Genomic DNA, 26,378 nt, shown 5'->3' with positions numbered 1-26,378 from the left:
TGACCATAGCTCTCCACAAATTCCCCCAGAGGGTCCAGTGATCCCATTGCTCAAGCGTGCAAAATCTGGCAGTGAGAGACTTGTTCTGGCATACACCAATGTAGAATACAGACACTGCAAAACAGGAGCAGTCTTTCAGCCCACCATATTGTGCCAAACTCACCAAAAGTCTGCAAGATGCTCACTGCATGCAATACTGCATATGCAGCTTAACTAGGGTTTTATAAAGTTGTTACACTGGTGTTTGGGGCAGAGAATGTCCTCCATCTCTGTACTTGGCCTTGGTCATGGCAGTAATCAGAATCAGACTTTAATCGCCAAGTACCTATGCACATACAAGGAATTTACTTCCGGCAGATGTTGTCTCTCTGCTCATAACAATAATAATGATAAATATAAATGAAAATATAGATTATACATACAGGTAATGCAATCCAAGTAATAGTTAGCCGACAGTTAACCGGCAGTTAACTGTTCAGCAAAGTGACCGCAGTAGGAAAAAAACTTCTCCAATGCCTATTAGTCATAGTCTGGAGGGATCTGAAGCGCCTACCAGACGGAAGCAGATCAAACAGTCCGTGCGCAGGATGGGAGGAGTCCTTTATGATGTTCCCCGCCCTCTTCTTCAACCTGGAAGAGTACAGGTCCACAATAGAGGGCAGGGAGGCTCCAATGATGCGCTCGGCAGTCCTCACTGTACGCTGTAGTCTGGTTCTATCCTGCTTGGTGGCGGCTCCAAACCACACAATGATGGAGGTGCACAGGACAGACTCAATAATTAGGGCTTCCTTCATCATATCAGGAGCTTCCTCTCAGATTTTACTGCAATCAGCCATTCAAATCCCAGGTGAAGACTCAGGAATAACTTTGCACACTGATATAGAAAGATTGTTTATTGCTGTTTCCATAATAGTTTTGTTGACTGCTAGTTCTGAGCTTAGCCGAGCCATTGAAATCTGGAGAGCTGGTGGACCATCCACCTTTTCACCTGTATGGCATGGGTGACCCTACCAAGAACTAAAGCATAAAGCCACAACTCCAGCCAGCATAGCTCTCTGGGTCATTCAGGCGTGCAAGCCTCCAAATCATGACAAGGTTGTGGTCCTGTTGGAGAAAGGTTTTATAATGCTGCAACATAACTTCATGAGCCCTGAACTTGAAGCCTGGACTAACAGGGCAAGCATATGTACACCTTGTTCACTATCCTAGCAACCTGTGCAGCCATTTTCAGAGAGCTATTAATTTGGACTACCCCTCTTTACATTAACATTGTTCAGTACCCTGCCATTAGCTGTGAGCAGTCCTTTTACATTTCACCTCTCAAAATGCAGTGCATCTCATTTGGCCGGATTAAACTCCAGCCATATCTGGCAATCTGCTAGACTAGCGACAAAGCCACCAATCTGTATCGTCAGAAGTTTACTCACATTTTTATCCAAGTTATTTGGTGGCTTTATAAAGCATTGGTTAGACTCCCATGGAATGTTGTGAGCAGTTTTGGGCCCCTTATCTAAGATAGGATATGCTGGCACAGGAACAACAGGGTCAACTATGAGGAGTGCCTAATGGTTCTGGGCTTGTACTCACTGGAGTTGAGAAGAATGAGGGGAGATCTCATTGAAAGTTACCCAACGTTGAAAAGCTTAGATAGAGTGGACGTGGAGAGGAATCTTATCACCCAGCCTAACCGTCCTTGTTCTTAAACTGCAGCAACTTTTGCCTGACAGTAGGAGGTCAAAGAGACTGGGACAGATGTGACGGGTCTTTGAAAATGCTGAAAACTCTGTGCTCCTGCTTTATATCTTGGATGGGTGCGGGTGAGAGAGACACCAATGATCCTTTCACCAGTCCTCACGATCTGTTGCAGGGTTTTGTGGTCAGATACCTTGCTATTACCATCCCAGTCAGTAATACAGTGAATGGAAGCTTGCCCTTTCAGAATTCACAAATCACAACACACAAGTGAGTGTGTCACAGGAGTTTAAATTTGTTTTATTGTAGTGATACAGTGCGGAGTAGGCCCCCCGCCCCCAACAATCCCGATAAACCCTAACCTCACCATAGGACAATTTACAATGATCAATTAACATAACTGGTATGTCTTTGAACTGTGAGGAAACTGAAGCAGCCCATGTATTCCACGGGCAGTACTTGGTAGAGACTCCTTATGAAACGACACCAGAACTGAATTTGGAACTGCAGAATGTCTTGAGCTGTAATATTGTTAGCTATAATGTGATTAAGGTTTTGTTTTGAGGATTGAAGAAGAGAGATTGTAATGGAGAAAAATTGATTAAACATAGAAACATAGAAAACCTGCAGCACAATACTGGCCCTTTGGCCCACAAAGTTGCGCTGAACATGTCCCTACCTTAGAAATTACTAGGCTTACCTATAGCCCTCTATTTTTCTAAGCACCATATACCTGTCCAAAAGTCTATTAAAAGACCCTATCGTACCCGCCTCCACCACCGTTGCCGGCAGCCCATTCCACGCACTCGCCACTCTCTGAATAAAAAACTGACTCCTGACAGCTCCTCTGTACCTGCTGCCCAGCACCTTAAACCTGTGTCCTCTTGTGGCAGCCATTTCAGCCCTGGGAAAAAGTCTCTGACTATCCACACGATCAATGCCTCTCATCATCTTGTACACCTCTATCAGGTCACCTCTCATCCTTCTTTGCTTCAAGGAGGAAAGGCCGAGTTCACTCAACCTATTCTCATAAGGCATTCTCCCCAATCCAGGCAACATCTTTGTAAATCTCCTCTGCACCCTTTCTATGGCTTCTGCATCCTTCCTGTAGTGAGACGACCAAAACCGAGCACAGTACTCCAAGTGGGGTCTGACCAGGGTCCTATATTGCTGCAGGGCTGAAATGGCTAACGTGAGAGGACACAGTTTTAAGGTGCTTGGAAGTAGGTACAGAGGAGATGTCAGAGATAAGTTATTTTTACTCAGAGAGTGGTGACTGTGTGGAATGGGCTGCTGGCGCTGGTGGTGGAGGTGAATACAATAGGGTCTTTTGAGAGACTCTTGGATAGATACATGGAGCAGAGGTCTATGGATAACCCTTGGTAACTTCTAAAGTAAGGACATGTTTGGCACATCATCGTGGGCTGAAGGGCCTGTATTGTGCTGTAGGTTTTCTGTGTTTCTATATAACATCGCATTTAGCGATAATCACATTACTGCAAACAATATCACAGCTTGAGGCATTTCATGCAATAATTTGTAGGGTCAGCACTGTACATGAGATGGTATGTTTTCCTCATGACTGTGTGGATTACCTGTGGGTGCTCCAGTTTCCTCCCACATTCTAATGATGTTTGAGCTTGGATTACTGAGTTGTGAGCATGCTACGTTGGTATGAGAAGTGGTGACACTTGTGTGCTGCCCCTTGTGCTTCATTGGACTGTGTTGCCTATTGATGCAAATGATGCGTTTCGCTGTATGTTTTGATGTATCTGTGATGAATAAAGCAAATCTCTGTTTGAGGGGATCTGAGGATTAACCTCTTACACAGGTGTTGCTACAGGCTATGGTGGTGTCTGATCCAATCAGACGACTAAGAGACAGGTACTTAGTAGGCATGGTGGAGGAGGGTCTGGTGCTAACATGAAATAATGGGATCAGTGTAGGTGGTACAAAGAGTGATGCTCAGCCTGCAAGCTCGGTCCCTGTGAGGTATAATTGGCTTCCTGTGACTCACAGTGTCACGGGGTTCATTCCTACTTGGGTACACAGCATTCCAGACATAGCCTCACAGAAGAAAACCACACTGGTCCTACGTTTGTCTTTAAATCTTGTAATAAATGCTGATGGACTGTACCTGTTGACTTCCTGATTACCCTGGTCCCTCTGAACACCAACACCCAACAACCTTCAGAGGAATTCAGATCTTTGGATCATTGGGCTCTCTCCAGGGAGGTGGGACCTGTTCAGAAGAGATGGTTTACACCTAAACTAGAAGAGGGGGGGAACATCCTATCAGGATGGTTTGCTCGTGCTGCATTTGGGGTGTGGGGGGTTTAAGCGAGAGTTGCAGGAAGGTGGGAACCAGGATGTTTGAACAAATAGTAGGGTGGTTCTGGAGACAGATGTGGTTAAGACCTCAGGCAAAGGCAGAAAGTAATAAGTTGACCACGGTGGGACTACTGTTCTGAGTTACGATATTTCAATGCAAGAACTATTGTAAGAAAGACAAATGAGCTTAGTGCATGGATTAACACATGGAATTATGATATTGTAGCCATTAGTGAGACTTGGTTGCAGGAAGGACAGGACTGGCAGCTCAATATTAGAGGCTTAAGTCATTCTAGATGTGATTAAAGGGGGAATGTGCTGTTATTAAGGAAAATCTCATGGCAGTGCTCAGTCAGGATCAACTTTGGGGTGTGTCAGGAATGGACAGGAGGAGGAGTATAGGAAACTGATACAGGACTTTGTGATATGGTGCAACTCAAACTACCTGCGTCTCAATATCACCAAGACCAAGGAGATGGTGGTGGACTTTAGGAGACCTAGGCCTCGTATGGAGCCAGTGATCATTAATGGAGAATGTGTGGAGCAGGTTAAGACCTACAAGTATCTGGGAGTACAGTTAGACGAGAAGCTAGACTGGATTGCCAACACAGATGCCTTGTGCAGGAAGGCACAAAGTCGACTGTACTTCCTTAGAAGGTTGGCGTCATTCAGTGTCTGTAGTGAGATGCTGAAGATGTTCTATAGGTCAGTTGTGGAGAGCGCCCTCTTCTTTGTGGTGGCGTGTTGGGGAGGCAGCATTAAGAAGAGGGACGCCTCACGTCTTAATAAGCTGGTAAGGAAGGCGGGCTCTGTCGTGGGCAAAGTACTGGAGAGTATAACATCGGTAGCTGAGCGAAGGGCGCTGAGTAGGCTACGGTCAATTATGGAAAACCCTGAACATCCTCTACATAGCACCATCCAGAGACAGAGAAGCAGTTTCAGCGACAGGTTGCTATCGATGCAATGCTCCTCAGACAGGATGAAGAGGTCAATACTCCCCAATGCCATTAGGCTTTACAATTCAACCGCCAGGAGTAAGATATGTTAAAGTGCCGGGGTTGATTGTATTTAATGTATCTAAGTAAACTACTTAAGAACTTTTTAAAAGCTATTATTAATGCTTTTTGAGAGAGTGATTTAGATGCATATCATATTTCTACTGAGTTAAGTATTGTATGTAATTAGTTTTGCTAAAACAAGTGTATGGGACATTGGAAAAAATGTTGAATTTCCCCATGGGGATGAATAAAGTATCTATCTATCTATCTAACTGGAGAACTCATCTAGTGAGGCTTTGTCCCCTTATCTTAGAAGGGATTTGTTGAAACTGGAGAAGGTTCAAAGGAGGTTTACGAAAATTATTCCAGGATTAAACAACTTGTATGAAGAGTGTTTGAGGGCTCTGGGCCTGTATTCAGTGAAATTCAGAAGAATGAGAAGTAACCTCATGGAAACCTATTGAATGGCAAAAGGCCTTGAAGGAGTGGATGTGCAGAGGATGTTTCCTATGGTGGGAGAGTCCAAGTCCAGAGCCCACAGCCCCAGAAGGGTGTCCTTTTAGAACAGAGATGAGGAATTTCTTTAGCTAGAGAGTGGTGAATCAGTGGAATTCTTTGCCAGAGGCAGCTGTGAAGGCCAAGTATATTTATGTGGGAGGTCCTGCCAAAGGGTTTCGTACTTTTTTTTTCTATAGATGCTGCCTGGTGTTGCTCAGTTCCTGAAGCGTTTTGTATGTGTTGTCCTCCATACCCCTACCATCCATGTACGATATACAAGTACACTTAAAAGTTGAAATTGAGCTTACATGCACCACTTGCGCTGGCAGTTCATTCCACACCCTCATAATACTCTGAGTGAAGAAGTTTCCCTTCATGTTCCCCTTAAACTTTTTTACCTTTGACACATGGCCTCTGGTTGTAGTCCCATCCAACATCAGTGGAAAAAGCCTGCTTGTATTAGAATTTTATTTCTGTACCCCCCCTAGGTCATCTCAGGCTCGCTCAGCTCGTTCTCGTCTAGGGGGAGCAGCCTTTGGCCCCGCCAAACTGGGTAATCAGCTTGTGTGGATGCTGTGTGATGTCCCTGCCTCGCCAAAAAACAGACAGGACACCATATGTGATTAAATAATTACAATTTATAAAGATTACTATAACTAAGTGATTAATAATGATACAGTATATATGAAGGAAAAGAAAATAAAGAAACGGCGCCAAACTTATCAAAGTCCAAACCACTTTGTGCACAACTGTTGGAGCTCAATTACTGAAGTCTTCTGGCCTCTGAACTCCTCGACTCGCAGCTCAGGACCACCCGAAGTGGTTAACCAAGCACATCTATCTTCGTCTCCTCTCCTCGGAGTACCTCCTGACCTCGGACCCCCCAGCTTGGGGTCCGTTCCTCGCCCAGTTTACAGCATCGCGTCCTCTCTCTCTCACCCCCTAGTGCCGATCTCCTCAAAAGCCCACCAACAATAGCTTACAGACTCAGAAGAAAGAACAACAATAATCCCAATTGGTTTACAAAGGAATACAATTCTCGTTATCAGTAAATTTGAACCCAAACAAGCTTCCAGGACTCTCTCGCAACAAAGAAGCATTCCTACTTTTAACAAAACAAAGAAGCCATTTTGATTAACATACGCAGCAACAAAGAAAAAGAAGAAGCCCCCTTTACATTTCTTATATCCATCTCACAACATGAGGGAGTAAAAATCTCTATGTTGCGTCTCCGTCGTGGGAGGATATTGCCCCAACACTAAGATTGTATACAGAATTGTTTCATATACACGTATGTACAGTCAGATATGCAATCAGATCAATGGGGATTGATAAGTCTGATGGCCTAGTAAAAGAAGCCTGTTTGTTCTGGCCTTAATGCTGCGGTACCGTTCGTCAGACGGAAGCAGCCGAAACAGTGGTTGGGACGGCTTGAGTCCCAGATGATCCTCTGGGTCGTTTTTTTGCACCTGCTACTGTAAATGTCCTGAGTAGAGTAAAGTTCACATCCGTAGATGTGCTGGGCTGTCTACACCACTCTCTGCAGTGCCCTGCGATTTAGGGCAGTTCGCATACCAGGCAGTACACAGCCAGTCAGGATGCTCTTAGTGGTGCCCCTCCAGAAAGTCCTGATGATCTGAGGACTTCCTCCGCTCTCTGAGGTGAAAGAGGCACTACTGTACTTTTTTCAATGCACAGCAGGTTTGCACAGTCCAGATGAGATCCTTGGTTATGTGTACACCAAAGAACTTGAAAATACTCACCCTCTCAACTGCAGTGTCATTGATGTCAATAAGGGTTAGCTTGTCTCCATTACTCCTGAAGTCCATGATCAAGTCCTTTGATTTTGTGACATTCAGCCCTATCTATACTCCTTGTAATTTTGTATACCCTGTCAAATCTCTGAATCCTCTACATTCTCGGGAATAAAGTCTTAACGTATTCAGACTTCCCATATAACTCAGGTCCTCCAGACCCGGCAACTTCCTTTTAAATGACCTCTTTACTCTTTCAACCTTGTTCACATCTTTCCTGTAGGTAGGTGACCAAAACTGCACACAACACTCCAAATGGTAGGCCTCACCAACGTCTTATACAATTTCAACATAACATCCCATTTCCTGTAGTCAGTACGTTAATTTATGAAGGAAAGTGTGCCAAAAGCTTTCTTTACAACCCTATCTGCCTGTGATGGCACTTTCCATAAGATTATAAGATATAGGAGCAGAATTTGGTCATTTTGCCCATCGAGTATGCTCCACAATTTCATCATAGCTGATCCAATTTTCCTTACAGCCCCATCTCCTGCCTTTCCCATACCCCTTCATGTCCTGACCAATCAAGAATCTGTCAACCTCTGCCTTAAATATACATAAAGACTTGGATTCCATAGCTGACTGTGACAAAGAATTCCATAGATACGCATCTCTCTGGCTAAAGACATTCCTCCTTATCTCTGTTCTAAAAGGACACCACTCTATTCCAAGGCTGTGTTCTCTGGTTTTAGACTCTTCCACCATAGGAAACATCCTCTCCACATCCACCCTATCAAGGCCTTTCACACTCGATAGATTTCCATGAGGTTACCCCTCATTCTTCTGAATTCCAGTGAATACAGGCCCAGAGCCATCAGATGCTCTTCATATGGCAAAGTATTCAAACCTGGAATCATTTTTGTGAACCTCCTTTGAACCTTCTCTAGTTTCAGCACATCCTTTCTGAAATAATAAGCCCCAAACTGCTCACAATCCACCAACTGAGGCCTTGCCAGTGCTTTATAAATTCTCAACATTTCACCCTTGCTGTTATATTCTAGTCCTTTTGAAATGAATGCTAACATTGCATTTGCCTTCCTCACCACAGACTCAACCTGCAAATTAACCTTTTGGGAACCTTGCACAAGTCCCTTTGCACCTCAGTTTTTTGTATTTTTCCTACAGTTAGAAAATAGTCAACCTTTCATTTCTTCTACCTTAAGTGCATGACCGTGCACTTCCAGATACTGTGTTCCATCTGCTGCTACTTTGCCCATTCTCCTCATCTAAGTCCTGCTGTAACCTCTCTACTTCAAGACTAACTGCCTCTCCATTTATCTTCGTATTGTCTGCAAACTTTGCTCTAAATTCCATCATCCAAATCATTAGCAGGTGATGTGAAAAGAATCAATCCCAACATAGACCCTGTGGAACACCACTAATCACCAGCAGGCAATCAGAAGAGGCTTCCTTCATTCCCACTTCTCCTGCCAGTCAGCCACTGCATTATTCATGCTAGAATTTTTCCTGTGATACCATGCAGTTTGTGCCTCATGTGAGGCACCTTGTCAAAGGCCTCCTGAAAATCCAGTACACAACATCAACTGATTTTCTTTTGTCTATCCTGGTTGTTATCTCTTCAAAGAATTTCAACAGACTTGTCAATCAAGATTTTCCCTTGAGGAGACCCTGCTGACTACAACCTATTTTATCATGTGGCTCCAAGTAAAATCACAGCCTTAGCATTGACTCCAACAAGTTCCCAACCACTAAGGTCAGACTATAGTTTCCTTTCATCTGTCCCTCTTCCTTGAAGAGTGGAGTGATATTTGCAGTTTTTCAATCTTCCAGAACCATTCCAGAATCTTGTGATTCTTGACAGATAATTTCTGTATCAAATTTTTGTAACCATAGAACCATAGAACACTACAGCACAGTACAGGCCCTTCAGCCCTCCATGTTGTGCCGACCCATATAATCCTTAAAAAAAAGTACTAAACCCACACTTCCCCATAACCCTCCATTTTTCTTTCATCCATGAGCCTGTCCAAGAGGCTCTTAAATACCCCTATGTTTTAGCCTCCACCACCATCCCTGAAAAGTCATTCCAGGCACTCACAACCCTCTGTGTAAAAAAACTTACCCCTGATGTCTCCCCTAAACTTCCGTCCCTTAATTTTGTACATATGCCCTTTGGTGTTTGCTATTGGTGCCCTGGGAAACAGGTACTGACTATCCATCCTATCTATGCCTCTCATAATCTTGTAGACCTCTATCAAGTCCCCTCTCATTCTTCTACGCTCCAAAGAGAAAAGTCCCAGCTCTGCTAACCTTGCTTCATATGACTTGTTCTCCAATCCAGGCAACATCCTGGTAAATCTCCTCTGCACCCTCTCCATAGCTTCTACATCCTTCCTATAATGAGGTGACCAGAATTGAACACAATACTCTAAGTGTGGTCTCACCAGCGATTTGTAGAGTTGCAACATGACCTCTCTTGAACTCAGTCCCCCTGTTAGTGAAGCCTAGCATCCCATGGGCCTTCTTAACTACCCTATCAACCTGCACAGTGACCTTGAGGGATGTATGGATTTGAACCCCAAGGTCCCTTTGTTCATCCACACTCTTAAGTAACTGACCATTAATCCTGTACTCAGTCTTCTGGTTTGTCCTTCCAAAATGCATCACCTCACACTTGTCTGGATTGAACTCCATCAGCCATTTTCTGCCCAACTCTGCAGCCTGTCTATATCCTCTTGTAACCTTCGACCACCTACAGCTCCATCCACAACTCTGTCAATCTTCGTGTCATCCGCAAACTTACTCACCCATCCTTCTGCCTCTACATCCAGGTCATTTATAAAAATCACAAATAGCAGGGGTCCCAGGACAGATCCCTGCGGCACTCCACTAGTCACCGACCTCCAGGCAGAATACTTTCCTTCCACAACTACCCTCTGCTTTTTTCCTTTAAGCCAATTTTTTATCCAAGCAACTAAGGTTCCACTTATCCCATGCCTCATGACTTTCTGGATGAGTCTCTCATGAGGGACCTTGTCAAATGCTTTGCTAAAGTCCATGTAGACCACATCCACTGCCCTACCCTCATCAATTTCTTTTGTTACCTCTTCAAAAAACTCATTCAGACTCGTGAGGCACGATCTTCCCTTCACAAAGCCACGTTGACTATCCATGAGTAGACTGTACTTTTCCAAATGCTCATAGATCTTATCCTTAAGAATCCTTTCCAGTAGTTTGCATACCACTGACGTAAGACTCACCGGTCTATTGTTCCCGGGTTTCTCCCTATTACCTTTTTTAAACAAGGGAACTACATTTGCCATTCTCCAGTCCTCCAGCACTTCCCCTGCAGCCAAAGAGCATTCAAAGATGATGGCTAATGCTCCTGCGATCTCTTCTCTCAATTCCCACAACAACCTGGTGTGTATCATATCCAGACCTGGGGATTTATCAATCTTGATGTTTTTTTAGAAGATCCAGTACTACTTCTTCCTTAATCTCCACACTGTCCAGCACACAGGCCTGCTCTACTTCGACCTCATCCTGATCAAGATCCTTTTCACTTGTGAATACTGAAGCAAAGTATTCATTTAGGACCTCCCCAACCTCCTCTGCCTCCAGGCACATGTTGCCCTCTTTATCCTTTAGCCGTCCCACCTTCGTTCTCGTCATCCTCCTATTGTTCAAGTACGCATAGAACGCCTTGGGGTTCTCCTTAATCCTACATGCCAAGGCCTTCTCATGCCCCCTTCGAGCTCTCCTAAGTCCTTTCTTTAGCTCCTTCCTGGCTACTTTATATTTCTCATGAACCCCTCCTACTTCCTGCTTCTTATATCTAACATATGCTTCCTTTTTCCTCTTGACAAGTTGCCTCATGTTTCGTCAGCCACGGTTCCCTTTTCCTACCATTTTTTCCTTGCCCAAGTGGGACAAACCTATCCTGAACCCAGCTCAAGTGGTCCCTAAACTTCTCCCACATTACTTCTGTGCTTTCCCCTTTGAACATCAATTTACTCTCGCTAGTTCCTGCCTCATCCCTTCAAAGTTAGCCCTTTCTCAGTTAAGCACTTTACTATTTTATCTGATTTTATCCCTTTCCATAGCTATGCTGAAGCTAAGGGAGTTGTGGTCACTCTCACCAAAATGCTCCCCCACCAACAGGTCTGTCACCTGGCCAGGTTCATTACCCAGAACTAGATCCAGTATAACCTCTCCTCTTGTCGGCCGGTCCACGTACTGTGTCAGGAATCCTTCTTGAACACACCTGACAAATTCAGCCCCATCTATCCCCCTTGCACTCAGGAGGTGCCCATCAATATGAGGGAAGTTGAAATCACCCATAACTACTACCTTGTATTTCCTGCTCCATTCTAAAATCTGCCTGCTTATCTGCTCCTCGGTGTCCCGAAGACTACTTGGGGGCCTATAGACTACTCCCAGCACAGTGATTGATCCCTACCTATTTCTGACTTCCACCCAGACCGACTCAGTGGACACTCCTTCTGCAGCGTCCTTCCTTTCTATAGCAGTGATACTATCCCTGACCAGCAATGCCACTCTTCCCCCCCCCCCCCTTTCTACCTCTCATCCTATTCCTTTTAAAACACATGAACCCCGGGACCTGCATCATCCAACCCTGCCCTTCCTCCAACCAAGTTTCAGTAACGGCCACAACATCGTAGTTCCATGTACTAATCCGTGCTCTAAGTTCATCCTCCTTGTTCCTAATACTCGTAGCATTGAAGTAGACACATTTCAACCCCTTTATCTGGCTACAATTATGTTTCGTCCCCTGCCTGTCCTTCCTCATCAACTCAGAACTCTTAGCATCATGCCCTTGTCCTTCTACCTTAATCCCTGCACTCACATTCTGATTCCCATCCTCCTGCCAAACTAGTTTAAACCCTCTCCAACAGCTCTATCAAACCTGCCTGCCAGGATATTGGTCCCCTTGGGATTCAAGTGCTACCCGTCCTTTATGTACAGGTCACACCCGCCCCAAAAGAGGTCCCAATGATTCAGAAATCTGAATCCCTGCCCCCTGCTCCATTCCCTCAGCCACATATTTATCCTTCACCTCATTTTATTCCTATTCTCACTGTCGCGTGGCACAGGCAGTAATCCTGAGATTACTACCTTTGAGGTCCTGCTTTTCAACTTCCTTTCTAACTCCCTGTAGTCTTCTTTCAGGACCTCTTCTTTCAGATAATGCCTCCACAATATCTTAAGCCATCTTTTTCAGAACCCTGAGGTGCACACCTTTTAGTCCCAGCGACTTGTCCACTTTCAGACTTTTCAGTTTCCCAAGAACCTTCTCCCTATCTGTGTTGACTATCGTTAATAAGTCCACATCTATCGAAGTACCCATATATCTAGTCCCTTAGAATACTTTTCAATGACTTTTCCACAAGTGATGTCAGACTCACCAGGCTTTCATTTCCTGGTTTATGTTTAGAGCATTTTTATATAGTGGAGCAATATTGGCTATCCTCCAATGCTGTGGTAGCTCTCCTGTCACTGAGGACAATTTAAGTATCTGTGCTAGAGCCCTGTCAATTTCTGAACTTGCCTGCTGTAGGTTCTGAGAAAACACATTGTCAGGTGCTGGGGATTTATCCACCTTGATTTAGACCATAAAACCATAAGACATAGGAGCAGAATTAGGCCATTTGGCCCATCGAGTCTGGTCCACCATTCAATCATGGCTGATCCTTTTTTCCTCCTCCTCAACCCCATTTCCCGGCCTTCTCCCCGAAACCTTTGCTGCTGTGTCCAATCAAGAATTCTTCTATCTCTACCTTAATTACACCCAACAACATGTCCTCCATAGCTACATGTGGCAACAAATTCCACAAATTCACCACCCTCTGGCTAAAGAAATTTCTCCGCTTCACTTTTTTGAATGGATGCCCCTCTTTCCTGAGGCTGTGCCCTCTTGTCCTAGACTTGCCCACTGTGGGAAACATCCTTTTCCACATCTACTCTGTCTAGTCCTTTCAATATTTGAAAAGTTTCAATAAATTCCCTCTTCATCCTTCTAAATTCTAGTGAGTACAGCCCCAAAGCCATCAAACATTACTCGCATGATAACCCTTTCATCGTGGAATCATCCTTGTGAACCTCCTCTGGACCCTCTCCAATGCCAGCATATCTCTTCTAAGATGAGGAGCTTGAAACTGTTCACAGTATTCAAGGTGGGGTCTCGCCAGTGCCTTATAAACCCTCAGCATCACATCCTTGCTCTTGTGTTCTAGACCTCTTGAAATTAATGCTAACATTGCATTTGCCTTCCTCACCACCGACTCAACCTGCATGTTAAACTTTAGGGTGTTCTGCACAAGGACTCCCAAATCCCTTTGCATCTCAGATGTTTAGATTTTCTCCCTCTTTAGAAAATAGTCCGCACATTTATTTGCGTCTGGTTAGCAAACACCTCCTCTTTGATCTGTACAGGGTCCATGAAGTTGATGCTGCTTTGCCTGACTTCTATAGACTCTGTGCCCATCTCCTGAGTAAATAAAGATGCCTAAAATTTATTTAAAATTTCCTCCATCTGTTTTGGCTCCACACATGAGTTACCATTCTGATCTTCTAGATGACCAATTTTGCCCCTTGAAATCCATTTGCTCTTAACATATCTGTCGAATCCATTAGGACTCTGCTTCACCTTGTTTGCTAGAGTAACTTCATGCCTCCTTTTAGCCCTCCGAAGCCTGTGGGACTTATAGGATCAAATTTGTAGAGATTGTATATTGTTGCAAGAAACATAAGGTTGTTATAGTCGGTGATTTTAACTTGCTGCGTATTGACTGTGGTTCCCATACTGTACAAGGACTAAATTGAGAAACTCGATTCTAATGTGTTCAGGAATGTTTCCTTAATCAGTACATAGAAGTCCCAATGAGATGGAATTCAATACTGGATCTGGTATTTGGGAATGAGACAGGGCAGGTGACAGAAGTTTGTGTCAGTGAACACTTTGCATATAGTAGTCATAATGCCATTAGTTTGAAGATAATTATGGGAAATGATGGGTCTGGTTGAAATTCTAAATTGAAGAAAAGCCAGTTTTGATGGTAGTGGAAAGGACTTGGCAAGTGTGGATTGATACAGGACTGTGGAGATGAATCCATGGTTAGATAAGCCATGATCTTTTTGAATGGCGGAGCCGGCTCAATGGGCCAAAGGTTTTCTGGCATAGGTGTACTTGGTAAGTGGGAAGCCTTTGAGAGTGAAATTTTGATGGTGCAAAGCTTGTATGTGCCTGTTAAAATAAAAGGCAAGAATAACATGTTTAGGCAACCTTGGTTTTCTAGAGACATTGAGGCCTTGGTTAAGAAAAAAGAAAGGAGGTGCATAGCAAGTATAAGCAGGCAGGAACAAATGAGGTGCTTGAGTATGAGAAATGCAAGAGAACACTGCTAAAAGAAGGCATTGGGTTGTTCAGGCAGACAAGACGAAAGACAATCCAAGGGGTTCTACAGACATATTAAGATCAAAAAGATCGCAAGGGACAAAATTGGTCCTTTGGTAGATCAAAGTTGTAATCTATGATGGGAGAGATCGTAAATGGATTTTTTGCATTTGTACTGTTTAGGAGATGGACACAGAGCTTATAGAAATGAGGCAAAGCAGCAGGTAGGTCATGAACCCCAGACGGATTATAGAGGAGGTGGTGGTTGATGTCCGGATGCAAATTAGGCTGAACAGTTCTGCAAGGTCTGACAGGTATTCCCTTGGACTCTGTGGGAGGCAGTGCAGAAATTGTAGAGGCTGTAGCAGAACTATTTGAACCATTCTTAGTGACAGGTGAGGTACAGGAGGATTGGAGGATAGTTATTGTTGTTCCAGTGCTCAAGAAAGTCTCTAAGAATGAGCCAGGAAGTTTTAGACCGATGAGCCTGATTTTAGAAGTGGAAAATTATTGGTAGGTATTCTGCAGGACTGGATATATACGTATTTCAATAGAGGGGTTGATTATGGATAGTCATTGTGGCTTTGTGCAAGGTAAGCTGTGTCTAATGAATCTTTTTTGAGAATGTTACCAAAGTGTTGATGAAGCCAAGGCAGTAGATGTCTACATGGATGTTTAACAGGTTCCTTCATAGGAGGTTTCTCAAGAAAGTTCAGTTGCTTGACATTCCAAATGAGGTTTATTTATTTATTAAGATACAACACGGAGTAGGCCCTTCTGGCTCTTTTCGCCATGCTGCCCAGTCATCCCCCAGTTTAACCCTAGCCTAATCACAGGACAACTTACACTGACCAATTAACCTACCAGCCCATACGTTTTTGGTCTGTGGGAGGAAACCAGAACACTCGGAGAAAACCCATGCGATTACAGGGAGAACGTACAAACTCCTTACAGGCAGCAGCGGGAAAGTAACTTGGATCGTCTGTGTTGTGCTAGCCATTACACTACTGTGCTGCCCTGAGGTACTAATTTGGATTGGAGTTTGGATTTGCGATAGTAGATGGTTGCCTCTGGACATCTGTGACTAGTGGTGTGCCACAGGGATTGGTACTGGGTTTGTCATCTATATCAAAGATCTGGATGATAATGTGGTTAATTGGGTCAGCATATTTGCGGATGACATTAGGATTGGGGGTGTAGCGGACAGCGAAGAAGTCTATCAAAGCTTGTAGCAGGATCTGGACCAGCTGGAAAAATGGGCTGAAAAATGGTGGATGGAATTTAAAGCAGACAAGTATGAGGACCACCAAACAGGGTAGGTATTACGTAGTGAATGGTAGGGCACTGAGTGTGGTAGTACACAGGGGTCTGGCAATTTCATTGGAAGTGGTGTCACAGGTAGATTGAGTCTTCCAGAAAGCTTTTAGACACCTTGGACTTCATAGATCAAAGTATTGAATGCAGGGGGTTGGGATGTTATGTTGAAATTGTGTAATATATTGATGAGGCCTAATTTAGGAGTTTTGTGTTTAGTTTTGGTCATCTACACACTGGAAAGATGTAAATAAGATTGAAAGAGTACAGAGAAAATTTACAAGGATGTTGCCAAGGTGGGAGGATCTGCATTATAAGGAAAGATTGATTACGTTGGAACTTTATTCTCTAGAACTTAGAAGATTGAGGTGAGTCATGATAGTGGCACACAAAATTATGAGGGATATACATATGGTTAATTCAAGCAGGCTTTTTCCACTGTTAGGGTGAGACTTGAGCTAAAGGTGAAGGATTAAGGGTGAGAGGTGAAATGTTCAAGGGGAACGAGGAGAAACCTTTTCAGTCAAAGGAATATGAGAGTATGGAACACAAGTGGTGGATGTGATTTTGATTTCAATGCTCAAGTGAAGTTTGGATAGGTACATAGGTGGGAGAGGTATGGAGGTCTCTGTTCTGGGTGCAGATTCATGGGACAAGGCAATTTAAGTGGTTTGTCATGGACTGGATGGGCTTATTTCTGTGCTGTAGTTTTCTATAACATCTCACTGTTCTCGTACTGTATGTTTTTCCTTGCTGTTTAGCCATGTGTGATGGGATATTTTTAACCCACGCTCACCTATGTCTTCTGCAGCTTATCGAACCTGGTTACACTGGAACTCCGGGAGAACCTTCTAAAGACACTGCCAACGTGAGTATGAGCCATTGTTTTCAATGTCATCCAATAGCCTGCACTCTGTACTACAGAACATTGCTGGCATCCGCAAACTGCCAGTCTTGACTCTGTACTCTACCATTTGCTCTCATCGACAGACTGTGCCAACCTTAGCTCTGTACTCTTCCACATTGCTCTCTTCCCAAAACCTTGACTCTGTCCTGTGCCATATTACTGCCTACAGTAAACCATACCAGTCCTTGGAAATCATGAGGGCTGCAGATGGTCTTTTTCCTGAGCTTGAGAAAACTGAAACACATATGCAGAGGATTAAGTTGAGAGAGGAAAGATTTAAATCAGACCCGAGGGGTAAATTTCTGGGAGTGTACACGATATTGAAACTGTCACCTGGTCCCTTAACATTTCCTCTTTACTCCAGGAAGCACAGTAGCATCTCCACTTCTTGAGGAGATTGAGAGAACGAGTGCTCCCCCTCCTCCCTTCTAACCAAATTTATGCAGGAGTGTGAACAGCTGCATCACTGTCTGGTATGAGAATTGGAAGGCGTCAGTCCACAAAACCCTACAAAGGATGGGCAAGGACCGTGAAGAGGATCATCAGGGTCTCTCTTCCCACACGTCCAAGGTATTTGCCAGGAGCGTTGTGTATGCAGGGCCTTTGGCGTTGTTGATGATCCCTCCCATCCATCTAACAGTCTTTTTGACCCTCTACCATCAGGCAGGAGTACGGTAGCATTAGGGCAAGATTGTTGGGATGGGAAGCAACTTCTTCCCCCAGGCTCAGAACTACTGAACTCCCTGCCACCACACGTGAAGCGGCAGTAGTGTTATACTGTTTACTTTTTAACTTGTGCTGTAAATGCATCTTATCTGTGGTAATATTGTGTGTCATGTGTGAGTTATCCGTACTGTTGTGCACCTTGGTCCAGAGGAATATTGTTTTGTTTGGCTGTATACTGACAACCATGGCGATCGGGTCTCCAGCACTGAGCCTGGTTCCGTGGTGCAGAAGGGAAAGAGGAAGATGAGGAAAGCAGTGGTCATAGGGGATTCCATAGTGAGGGGAACAGACAGGAGGCTCTGTCAGCCTGACAGAGATACCCACATGGTGTGTTGCCAGGGTACGGGATGTCTCAGATCGGGTGCAGAGTATTCTGAAGGGAGAGAGTGAACAGCCAGAAATCTTAGTACACTTTGGTACCAATGACATAGGTAGAAAGAGGGAGGAGGTCCTGAAGAGAGATTTCAGGCAGTTAGGTAGGAAGCTGAAAAGCAGGACCTCTAGGGCAGTAATCTCAGGGTTGCTGCCTGTGCCACATGCTAGTGTGTACAAGAGTAGCGTGATCAGGTGTATTAATGTGTGGCTGAGAGATTGGTGTAGGGGGGCAGGGCTTCAGATTCCTGAATCATTGGGTCCTCTTCTGGGGGAGGTACGACCTGTACAAAAGGTTACACCTGACCCCAAAAGCGTCCAATATCCTTGTGGGCACATTTAAGAGAGTTGTTAGGGAAGGCTTAAACTAATTTGGCTGGGGGATGGGAACCGGAGTGACAGGGTTGAGGAAGGGGAAAACAGAAATAAATAAAAGATAACGTACAACAGAGATTATAGAAAGAACAGACAGGAGATGACGCTTAATCACAGTTAGTGGCATGAGTTACAGGGCAATAGAGGTGTGGTGCAGTTAAAACAGAAAGCAACAAATACTGGATTAGGTGTTGTATTTGAATGCACTCAGCATAAGGAATAAAATGGATGATCCTGAAATTCGGCAACAGTTTGGCAAATATGATGTTGTGGCCACCTCTGAAACTTGGCTAAAGGATGGCTGCCATTGGGAGCTGAATGTCCAAGGATATATGGTGTATCGGAAAGATAGGTTAGTAGACAGAGGGGGTGATGTTGCTCTGTGTGTAAGAAATAATATTAAATCATTAGAAAGAGATGGCATAGGATTGGAAGGTGTAGAGTCTGTATGGGTTGAGTTAAGAAATGGCAAGAGTAAAAGGCCGCCAAACAGCAACTAGGATGTGGATTACAAATTACTGCAGGAGATAGAAAAGGCGTGTCAGAAAGGCAATGTCATGCTAATCATTGGGGATTTTAACGTGAAAGTGGATTGGGAAAACCAGATCAGTACTGGACCTCAAGAGAGAGAACTTGTAGAATGTCTAAGCAGTGGCTTTTTAGAACAGCTTGTTGTTGAGCCCACTAGCGGATTGGCTGTGCTGGATTGGGTGTTGTGCAATGATCCGGAGATGATGAGAGACCCTTGGGGGTTAAGGAACCCTTAAGGGCAGTGATCACAATACGATCGAGTTCACATTGAAAATTGAGAGGGAAAAAATAAAATCCAATGTGTTGGTATTTCAGTAGAATAGAGGAAATTACAATGGCGTAGGAAAGGAACTGGCTGAAGTTGACTGGAAAGGGACATTTGCAGGAAGGACAGCAGAGCAGCAATGGCTGAAGTTTCTGCGAAGAATGAGGGATGTGCAAGACAGATATATTTCAAATAAGAAGAAATTTTCGAATGGAAGAAGGACACTTCTGTGGCTGAAAAGTGAAGTCAGAGCCAAAGTAAAAGTATAAGAGAGGGCATAAAAGGAAACCAGAACTAGTGGGAATATAGAGGATTGGGAAGCTTTTAACAACTTGCAAAAGGAAACTAAGAAAGTTATTAGGAAGGAAAAGATGAATTATGAAAAGAAGCTGGCGACTAATATCAAAGAAGATACTGAAAGGTTTTTTAAGTATATAAAGGGTAAGAGAGAGTCGAGGGTAGATATGGGACCAATACAAAATGACGCTGGAGATATTTTAATGAGAGATGCAGAGATGGCAGTGGAACTGAATGCGTATTTTGCATCAGTCTTCACAGTGGAAGACACCTACAGTATACCAGACATTCAAGAGTGTCGGAAGTGAAGTTTGTGCAGTGAAAATTATGACTGAGAAGGTGCTCATGAAGCTTAATGGTCTGAGTGTGGATAAATCTCCAGGACCTGATGGAATGCACTCCCGGGTTTTGGAGGAAGTAGCTAGACAGATTGTGGAGACATTAATGATGATCTTTCAAGAATCGATAGATTCTGGCATTGTTGCTGATGACTGGAAAATTACATATGTTGCTCCGCTATTTAAGAAGGGTGAGAGGCAACAGAAAGGAAGCTATAGACCTGTTACCCTGACATCAGTGGTTGGGAAGTTGTTGGAATCGATAGTTAGGGATGAGATTATGGAGTTCCTGGAGGCACATGAGAAGATAGGCCAAAGCCAGCATGGTTTCCTGAAAGGAAGATCTTGCCTGACTAACCTACTGCAATTATTTGAGGAAATTACAAGCAGGGCAGACAAAGGAGATGCAGTAGATGTGTCTTTGGATTTTCAGAAGGCCTTTGACAAGGTGCCACACATGAGACTGCTAAGCAAGATAAGAGCCCATGGAATTACAGGAGTGTTACTAGCATGGGTGGAGCATTGGCTGGTTGGCAGAAAACAAAGAGTGGGAATAAAGGGATCCTATTCTGGCTGGCTGCCAGTTACCAGTGGAGTTCCACAGGGGTCGATGTGGGGATTTGGACTATGGTATTAGTGGATTTAGGTGGAGGAAACAACCTGCAGAGAGACTTAGATAGTTTAGGAGAATGGGCCCAAAGAGGCAAATGAAACACAATGTTGGAAAGTGTGTGGTCATACACTTTGGTGGAAGAAATAAGTGGGCAGACTATTATTTAGATGGGGAGAGAATTCAAAATGCAGAGGCGCAAAGGGACTTGGGGGGGGGCCTATGGGCCTAAAGGTTAACCTCCAGGTTGAGTTGGATGTGAAGAAGGCGAATGTAATGTTGGCATTCATTTCTAGAGGTATAGGGATGTCATGTTGAGGCTCTGTAAGGCACTCGTGAGACCACACTTGGATTATTGTGTGCAGTTTTGGGCTCCTTATTTTAGAAAGGATATACTGACATTGGAGAGGGTTCAGAGAAGATTTGCAAGAAGGATTCCAGGATTGAAAGGCTCACCATGTGAGGAACGCCTGGCAGCTCATGGGCTGTATTCCCTGGAGTTCAGGAGAATGAGGGGAGATCTCATAGAAACATTCTGAATGTTAAAAGGTCTGAACAGATTAGATTTCGCAATGTTATTTCCAATGGTAGGGAAGTCAAGGACAAGAGGATATGACTTCAGGATTGAAGGGCATCCATTTAGAACAGAGATGCAGAGAAATTACTTCAGTCAGAGGGTGATAAATCTGTGGAATTTTTTGCCATGAGTGGCTGTGGAGCTGAGTCATTGGGTGGATTTAATGCAGCGATAGATAGGTTCTTGATTACCCAGTGTATCAAAGGGTATGGGGTGAAGGCAGGGGAGTGGGGATGACTGTAAGAATTGGATCAGCCCATGGTTAAATGGTGGAGCAGACTCGATGGGCTGAATGGCCTACTTCTGCTCCTATATCTTATGGTCTTATACAGTTGAATGCCAATAAAACTGAACTTGAACAGAAGTTTAAAAAGCAAACACGACGAAATCTGTAGATACTGGAAGTTCAAGCAACACACACAAAATGCTGGTGGAACACAGCAGGCCAGGCAGCATCTATAGGAAGAAGTACAGTCGACATTTCAGGCCCAGACCCTTCGTCAGGACTAACTGAAAGGAAATAAAGTAAGAGATTTGAAAGTGGGGGGGGGGGGAGGGGAAAATGTGAAATGATAGGAGAAGACCAGAGGGGGTGGGGTGAAGCTGAGAGCCAGAAAGGTGATTGGCAAAAGGGATACAGAGCTGGAGAAGGGAAAGGATCATGGGACGGGAGGCCTAGGGAGAAAGAAAGGGGGAGAGGAGCACCAGAGGGAGATGGAGAATAGACAATGATGGGCAGAAAGAGAAGAAAAAAGGAGGGGGGGAGAAAATTAAATATTATCAGGGATGGGGTATGAAGGGGAGGAGGGGCATTAACCTGATGGCATAACAGCACCTTATATACCGGCTGGGTAGCCTCCAACCTGATGGCATGAACATTGACTTCTCTAACTTCTGTTAATGCCCCTCCTCCCCTTCTTACCCCAACCCTGATATATTTAGTTTTTCCCCCCTCCTTTTTTTCTCTCTTTCTGCCCATCACTCTGCCTGTTCTCCATCTCCCTCTGGTTTCTCCTCTCCCCTTTTCTTTCTCCCTAGACCTCCCGTCCCATGATCCTTTCCCTTCTCCAGCTCTGTATCCCTTTTGCCAATCACCTTTCCGGCTCTCAGCTTCACCCCACCCCCTCCGGTCTTCTCCTATCATTTTGCATTTTCCCCTCCCCCTCCTACTTTCAACTCTCTTACTATCTTTCCTTTCAGTTAGCCCCGACGAAGGGTCTCGGCCTGAAACGTCGACTGTACTTCTTCCTATAGATGCTGCCTGGCCTGCTGCATTCCACCAGCATTTTGTGTGTGTTATTTGAACAGAAATTTGAATTTTTCCACACAGAGGCTGGTTGGTTTCTGGAGTTGGGTGCCACAGGAAGAGTTTGAGACAGATACGATCGAAATATTTAAAAGAAACATTTGGACAGGAAGGTTTAGAGAGACATAGTAAAACATAGAAATCTTCAGCACATTACAGGCCTTTCAGCCGACAATGTTGTGCCAACCATGTAACCTAAACCTAGAAACTGCCTTGAAAATGATGTCTAGTTTGGAAGTGTAAGACTGAGCTCATTGAAACGTTCTGCATTCTGGGATGGCTAAAAGACAAGATGAAGGCAGACAATTCCTTGGCTGGCAAGTTCAGAATGAGGGGGGGGGGGTCATGGCTTCTGGCTACGGGGTCTAGCATTTATGACTGAGCTGAGGGTTTTCCCAGAGAGTCGTGAATCTGGAATTCTCTGCGCAGTGAGGCAGTAGAGGCTAGTCTTAAGATAGATATTAAAATAGAGAGATTTTTGTACAGCAGGGGAATAAAGTGTTATGGGAGAAGAGGCAGGTAGGTGGATCTGAATCCCCGGAAAGATAAGCCGTGATCTTACTGATGGCAGAACAGGCTTGATGAGTCAGATGTCCAACTGCTGCTCATATACTTACCTGTGACGGACTGCCCAGTCACCTCCCAGGTCATGCTCTCTTCTCACTACTGCCATCACGATGAAGGTATAAGAGCCTCTGACCCCACACAGTCAAGTACTGGATCAGTTATTACCTTCAACCATGAGGCTCTTGAGCGTATAACTTCACTCAACTTCACTGAGCTGTTCCCAGAACCAATGAACTCACTTTCAAGAACCTTTCATCCCATGTCATTGATATTTATTGCTTATTTGTTTATTATTAATCATTTTTTTGATATTTGCACAGTTTGCTGTCCTTTGCATATTGACTGTCTGTCCTGTTAGGTGTGGATATTTGATTCTATTAAGGTTCCTGGATATACTGTATGTGTCACAAGGAAAGTGTTTGATAATAAATTTACTTGAACTTAGATTTAGAAACATAGAAAAGCTACAGCACAGTACAGGCCCTTTGGCCCACAAAGCTGTGCTGAATATGTCCTTACCTAGGGTTACCCATAGCCTTCTATTTTTCTGAGCTCTGTATACCTGTCCAGGAGTCTCTTAAAAGACCCTATCGTATCTGCCTCCACCACCATCGCCAGCAGCCCATTCCACGCACTCAAAAAAAAAAAGTTACCCCTGATATCTCCTTTGTACCTTCTTCCAAGCATCTTAAAACTGTGCCCTTTCGTGCTAGCCATTTCAGCCCTGGGAAGAAGCCTCTGACTATCCACATGATCAATGCCTCTCATCATCTTATACACCTCTATCAGGTTACTTCTCATCCTCTGTTGCTCTGAGGAAAAAAGGCCGAGTTCACTCAACCTATTTTCATAAGATATGCTCCCCAATCCAGGCAACCTTCTTGTAAATCTCTTCTTTACTTTTACTTTACTTTACTTTATTGTCACCAAACAATTGATACTGGAGCGTACAATCATCACAGTGATATTTGATTCTGCACCCTTTCTATGGTTTCCACATCCTTCCTATAGTGAGGTAACCAGAACAGAACACAGTACAGTTGGCCCTCCTTATGCGCAGGGGATTGGTTCCGGGATCCCCCGCGGATACCAAAAAACGTGGCTGCTCAAGTCCCTTATTTAACCCGTTTCAGTGTGGGTGGACTTTAGGACCCAGGGGAGCTCAGGACCCGGTGCCCGTGGCTGCTGCTGAGTCCGCAGTGTTTCTGTTCAGTTGACGGAAAACGATCACGATTGAAAATAAAGTGGAAATTATAAAGCGATCGGAAAGAGGTGAAATGCCATCGGTCATTGGAAAAGTGTTAGGCTATAGTCGGTCAACAATCGGAACAATTTTAAAGGATAAAGTGAGAACAATGGAGCATGTGAAAGGCCCTGCCCTGATGAAAGCTACAATTATTACTAAGCAAGAGGTTTAATTATTGAAATGCATACGTTTCTTAAGTTTTATATACATAGAAAGGTAAAATATATACTATATACTGAGACAAACATTTGACTAACTGACACTAAATAATACCGGATGTACCTGTTCCGACTTATGTACAAATCCGACTTAAAGACGGACTCAGGAACGGAATTCATTAGTAACCCAGGGACTGCCTGTACTTTAAATGATCTCTAGATTACGTATAATACCTAATACAATGTAAATGCTATGTAAATAGTTGTTATACTGTATTGTTTAGGGAATAATGGCAAGAAAAAATTCTGTACGTGCTGAAACAATGAGTGCTGGAGAGAGAACTTCCGGGTTTTCCCGATCCGTGGTTGGTTGAATCCACGCATGCAGAACCTGCGGTTAAGGGGGGCCGACTGTACTCCCAAGTGGGGTCTGACCAGTGTCCTATATAGCTGCAGCATTACATCTCAGCTCTTAAACTCAATCCTACAATTGATGAAGGCCAATGCATTGTATGCTTTCTTAACCACTAAGTCAACCTGCGCAGCAGCCTTGAGTGTCCTATGAACTCGAACCCCAAGATCCCTCTGATCCTCCACACTGCCAAGAGTCTTACCATTAATATTATATTATGTCTTCAAATTTGACCTACCAAACTGAACCACTTCACACTTATCTGCGTTGAACTCCATCTGCCACTTCCCAGCCTATTTTTGCATCCTATCAATGTCCCACTGTAACCTCTGACAGCCCTCCACACTATCCACAACACCTCCAACCTTTGTGTCATCAGCAAACTTACTAACCCATCCCTCCACTTCTTTATCCAGGTCATTTATAAAAGACATGAATAGTAGGGCTCCCAGAACAGATCCCTGAGGCACACCACTGGTCACCGACCTCCATGCAGAATATGCAGAAGATTTCTTAGGTTCTTAAGCAAATGGGACCAGCCCAGGTGGACATTTCAGTTAGCATGGACAAATTGGGCTGAATAGTCTTCCACACTGTTTAACTGTGTGCTATCTCCTGCAGATCTCTGTCTTTCCTGGTGAAGCTAGAAGAGTTGGACCTGGGCAGCAATGAACTTGAAGTGCTGGTAATTAACCTGTTTACCCTACTTTCCCTCTGCATCAGGTTGTAAGGCCACAGACACACTGTCCTCCCCCTTGCCACCTCAGAAGTAGACATATTGAATCTGTTTACCCTCTGTAATGCGCTCATTTAGATTTTTACTGATAATGGTACAGGGTATTTCATTTAATAGCTTTCTGTAGAAGTAGTGTGTCCTGCTAATTGAATGTTTGGGTTTCAGCTAAAGAAATTATGTTCAGCTTAGGAATGTTGTGTCAGCCAATCAGGATGGATGATGGTGGCGTTGGGAGAACGTTCTGGAAAAAGCTGGGTGAAGAGACATTTGTGATTTATACTGGTGGGATTCATGGTCTTTTGGTGGGAGATGTAGAAAGTAGAAGATGGGGAGAGACAGCTGTAGACAGACAGTTGGTCTGATGGGAAGATGCGATGCAAGGAGTGCTTCACAAGAAGGAGTCCAGGATGGAAAGTTCTACCAGTGATTAGTGATAAGAATTCAGTGATGGGAGTCACGGCCATATGCCACGGTTGGACAATGTGGGCTCCAACACCTGTGAACATTTAAACTGGTTTAGTTGTAATGGGCCTTTTAATTTTTTTTCTTTTTATTCCTCTTAATAACTGTTGAGAAAGCTGAAATTAGAAAATATGCTTTCTTTATAACTGTATGTGGTGTACGATCTGTTAAACCATAGAACACTACAGCACAGTACAGGCCCTTCAGCCCTCCATGTTGTGCCGACCCATACAATCCTTAAAAAAAAAAGTACTAAACCCACACTACCCCATAATCCTCTATTTTTCTTTCATCCATGTGCCTGTCCAAGAGGCTGTTAAATTCACCTCTTCAATAACTTCCAATTCCCTGGCTCCAACCGCTTCATTTTCACCATGGATGTTCAATCCTTATACACTTCCATCCCCCATCAAGAGGATGGAAGTGTATACCTCCGCTACTTTTTGGATACCAGACCCCACCAGTTCCCCA

At 44.1% G+C, this 26,378-nt stretch overlaps 1 protein-coding gene across 13 annotated transcripts in view; it reads left to right on the top strand.

Annotated features, from left to right (window-relative positions):
• Positions 1 to 26,378, top strand: part of scrib (scribble planar cell polarity protein) — a 346,569-nt gene that overhangs the window by 54,879 nt on the left and 265,312 nt on the right. For all 13 annotated transcript variants that reach the window (XM_073055225.1, XM_073055218.1, XM_073055217.1 and 10 more), the window contains exons 5-6: positions 16,834 to 16,890; positions 25,331 to 25,394. In XM_073055225.1, coding sequence (XP_072911326.1) covers positions 16,834 to 16,890; positions 25,331 to 25,394 — 121 coding nt within the window. The remainder of the gene's footprint in view (positions 1 to 16,833; positions 16,891 to 25,330; positions 25,395 to 26,378) is intronic.

The sequence above is a fragment of the Hemitrygon akajei genome, chromosome 8, assembly GCF_048418815.1.
Source record: "Hemitrygon akajei chromosome 8, sHemAka1.3, whole genome shotgun sequence".
NCBI lineage: Eukaryota > Metazoa > Chordata > Chondrichthyes > Myliobatiformes > Dasyatidae > Hemitrygon > Hemitrygon akajei.
This window is presented reverse-complemented; position numbering and strand designations above follow the sequence as displayed.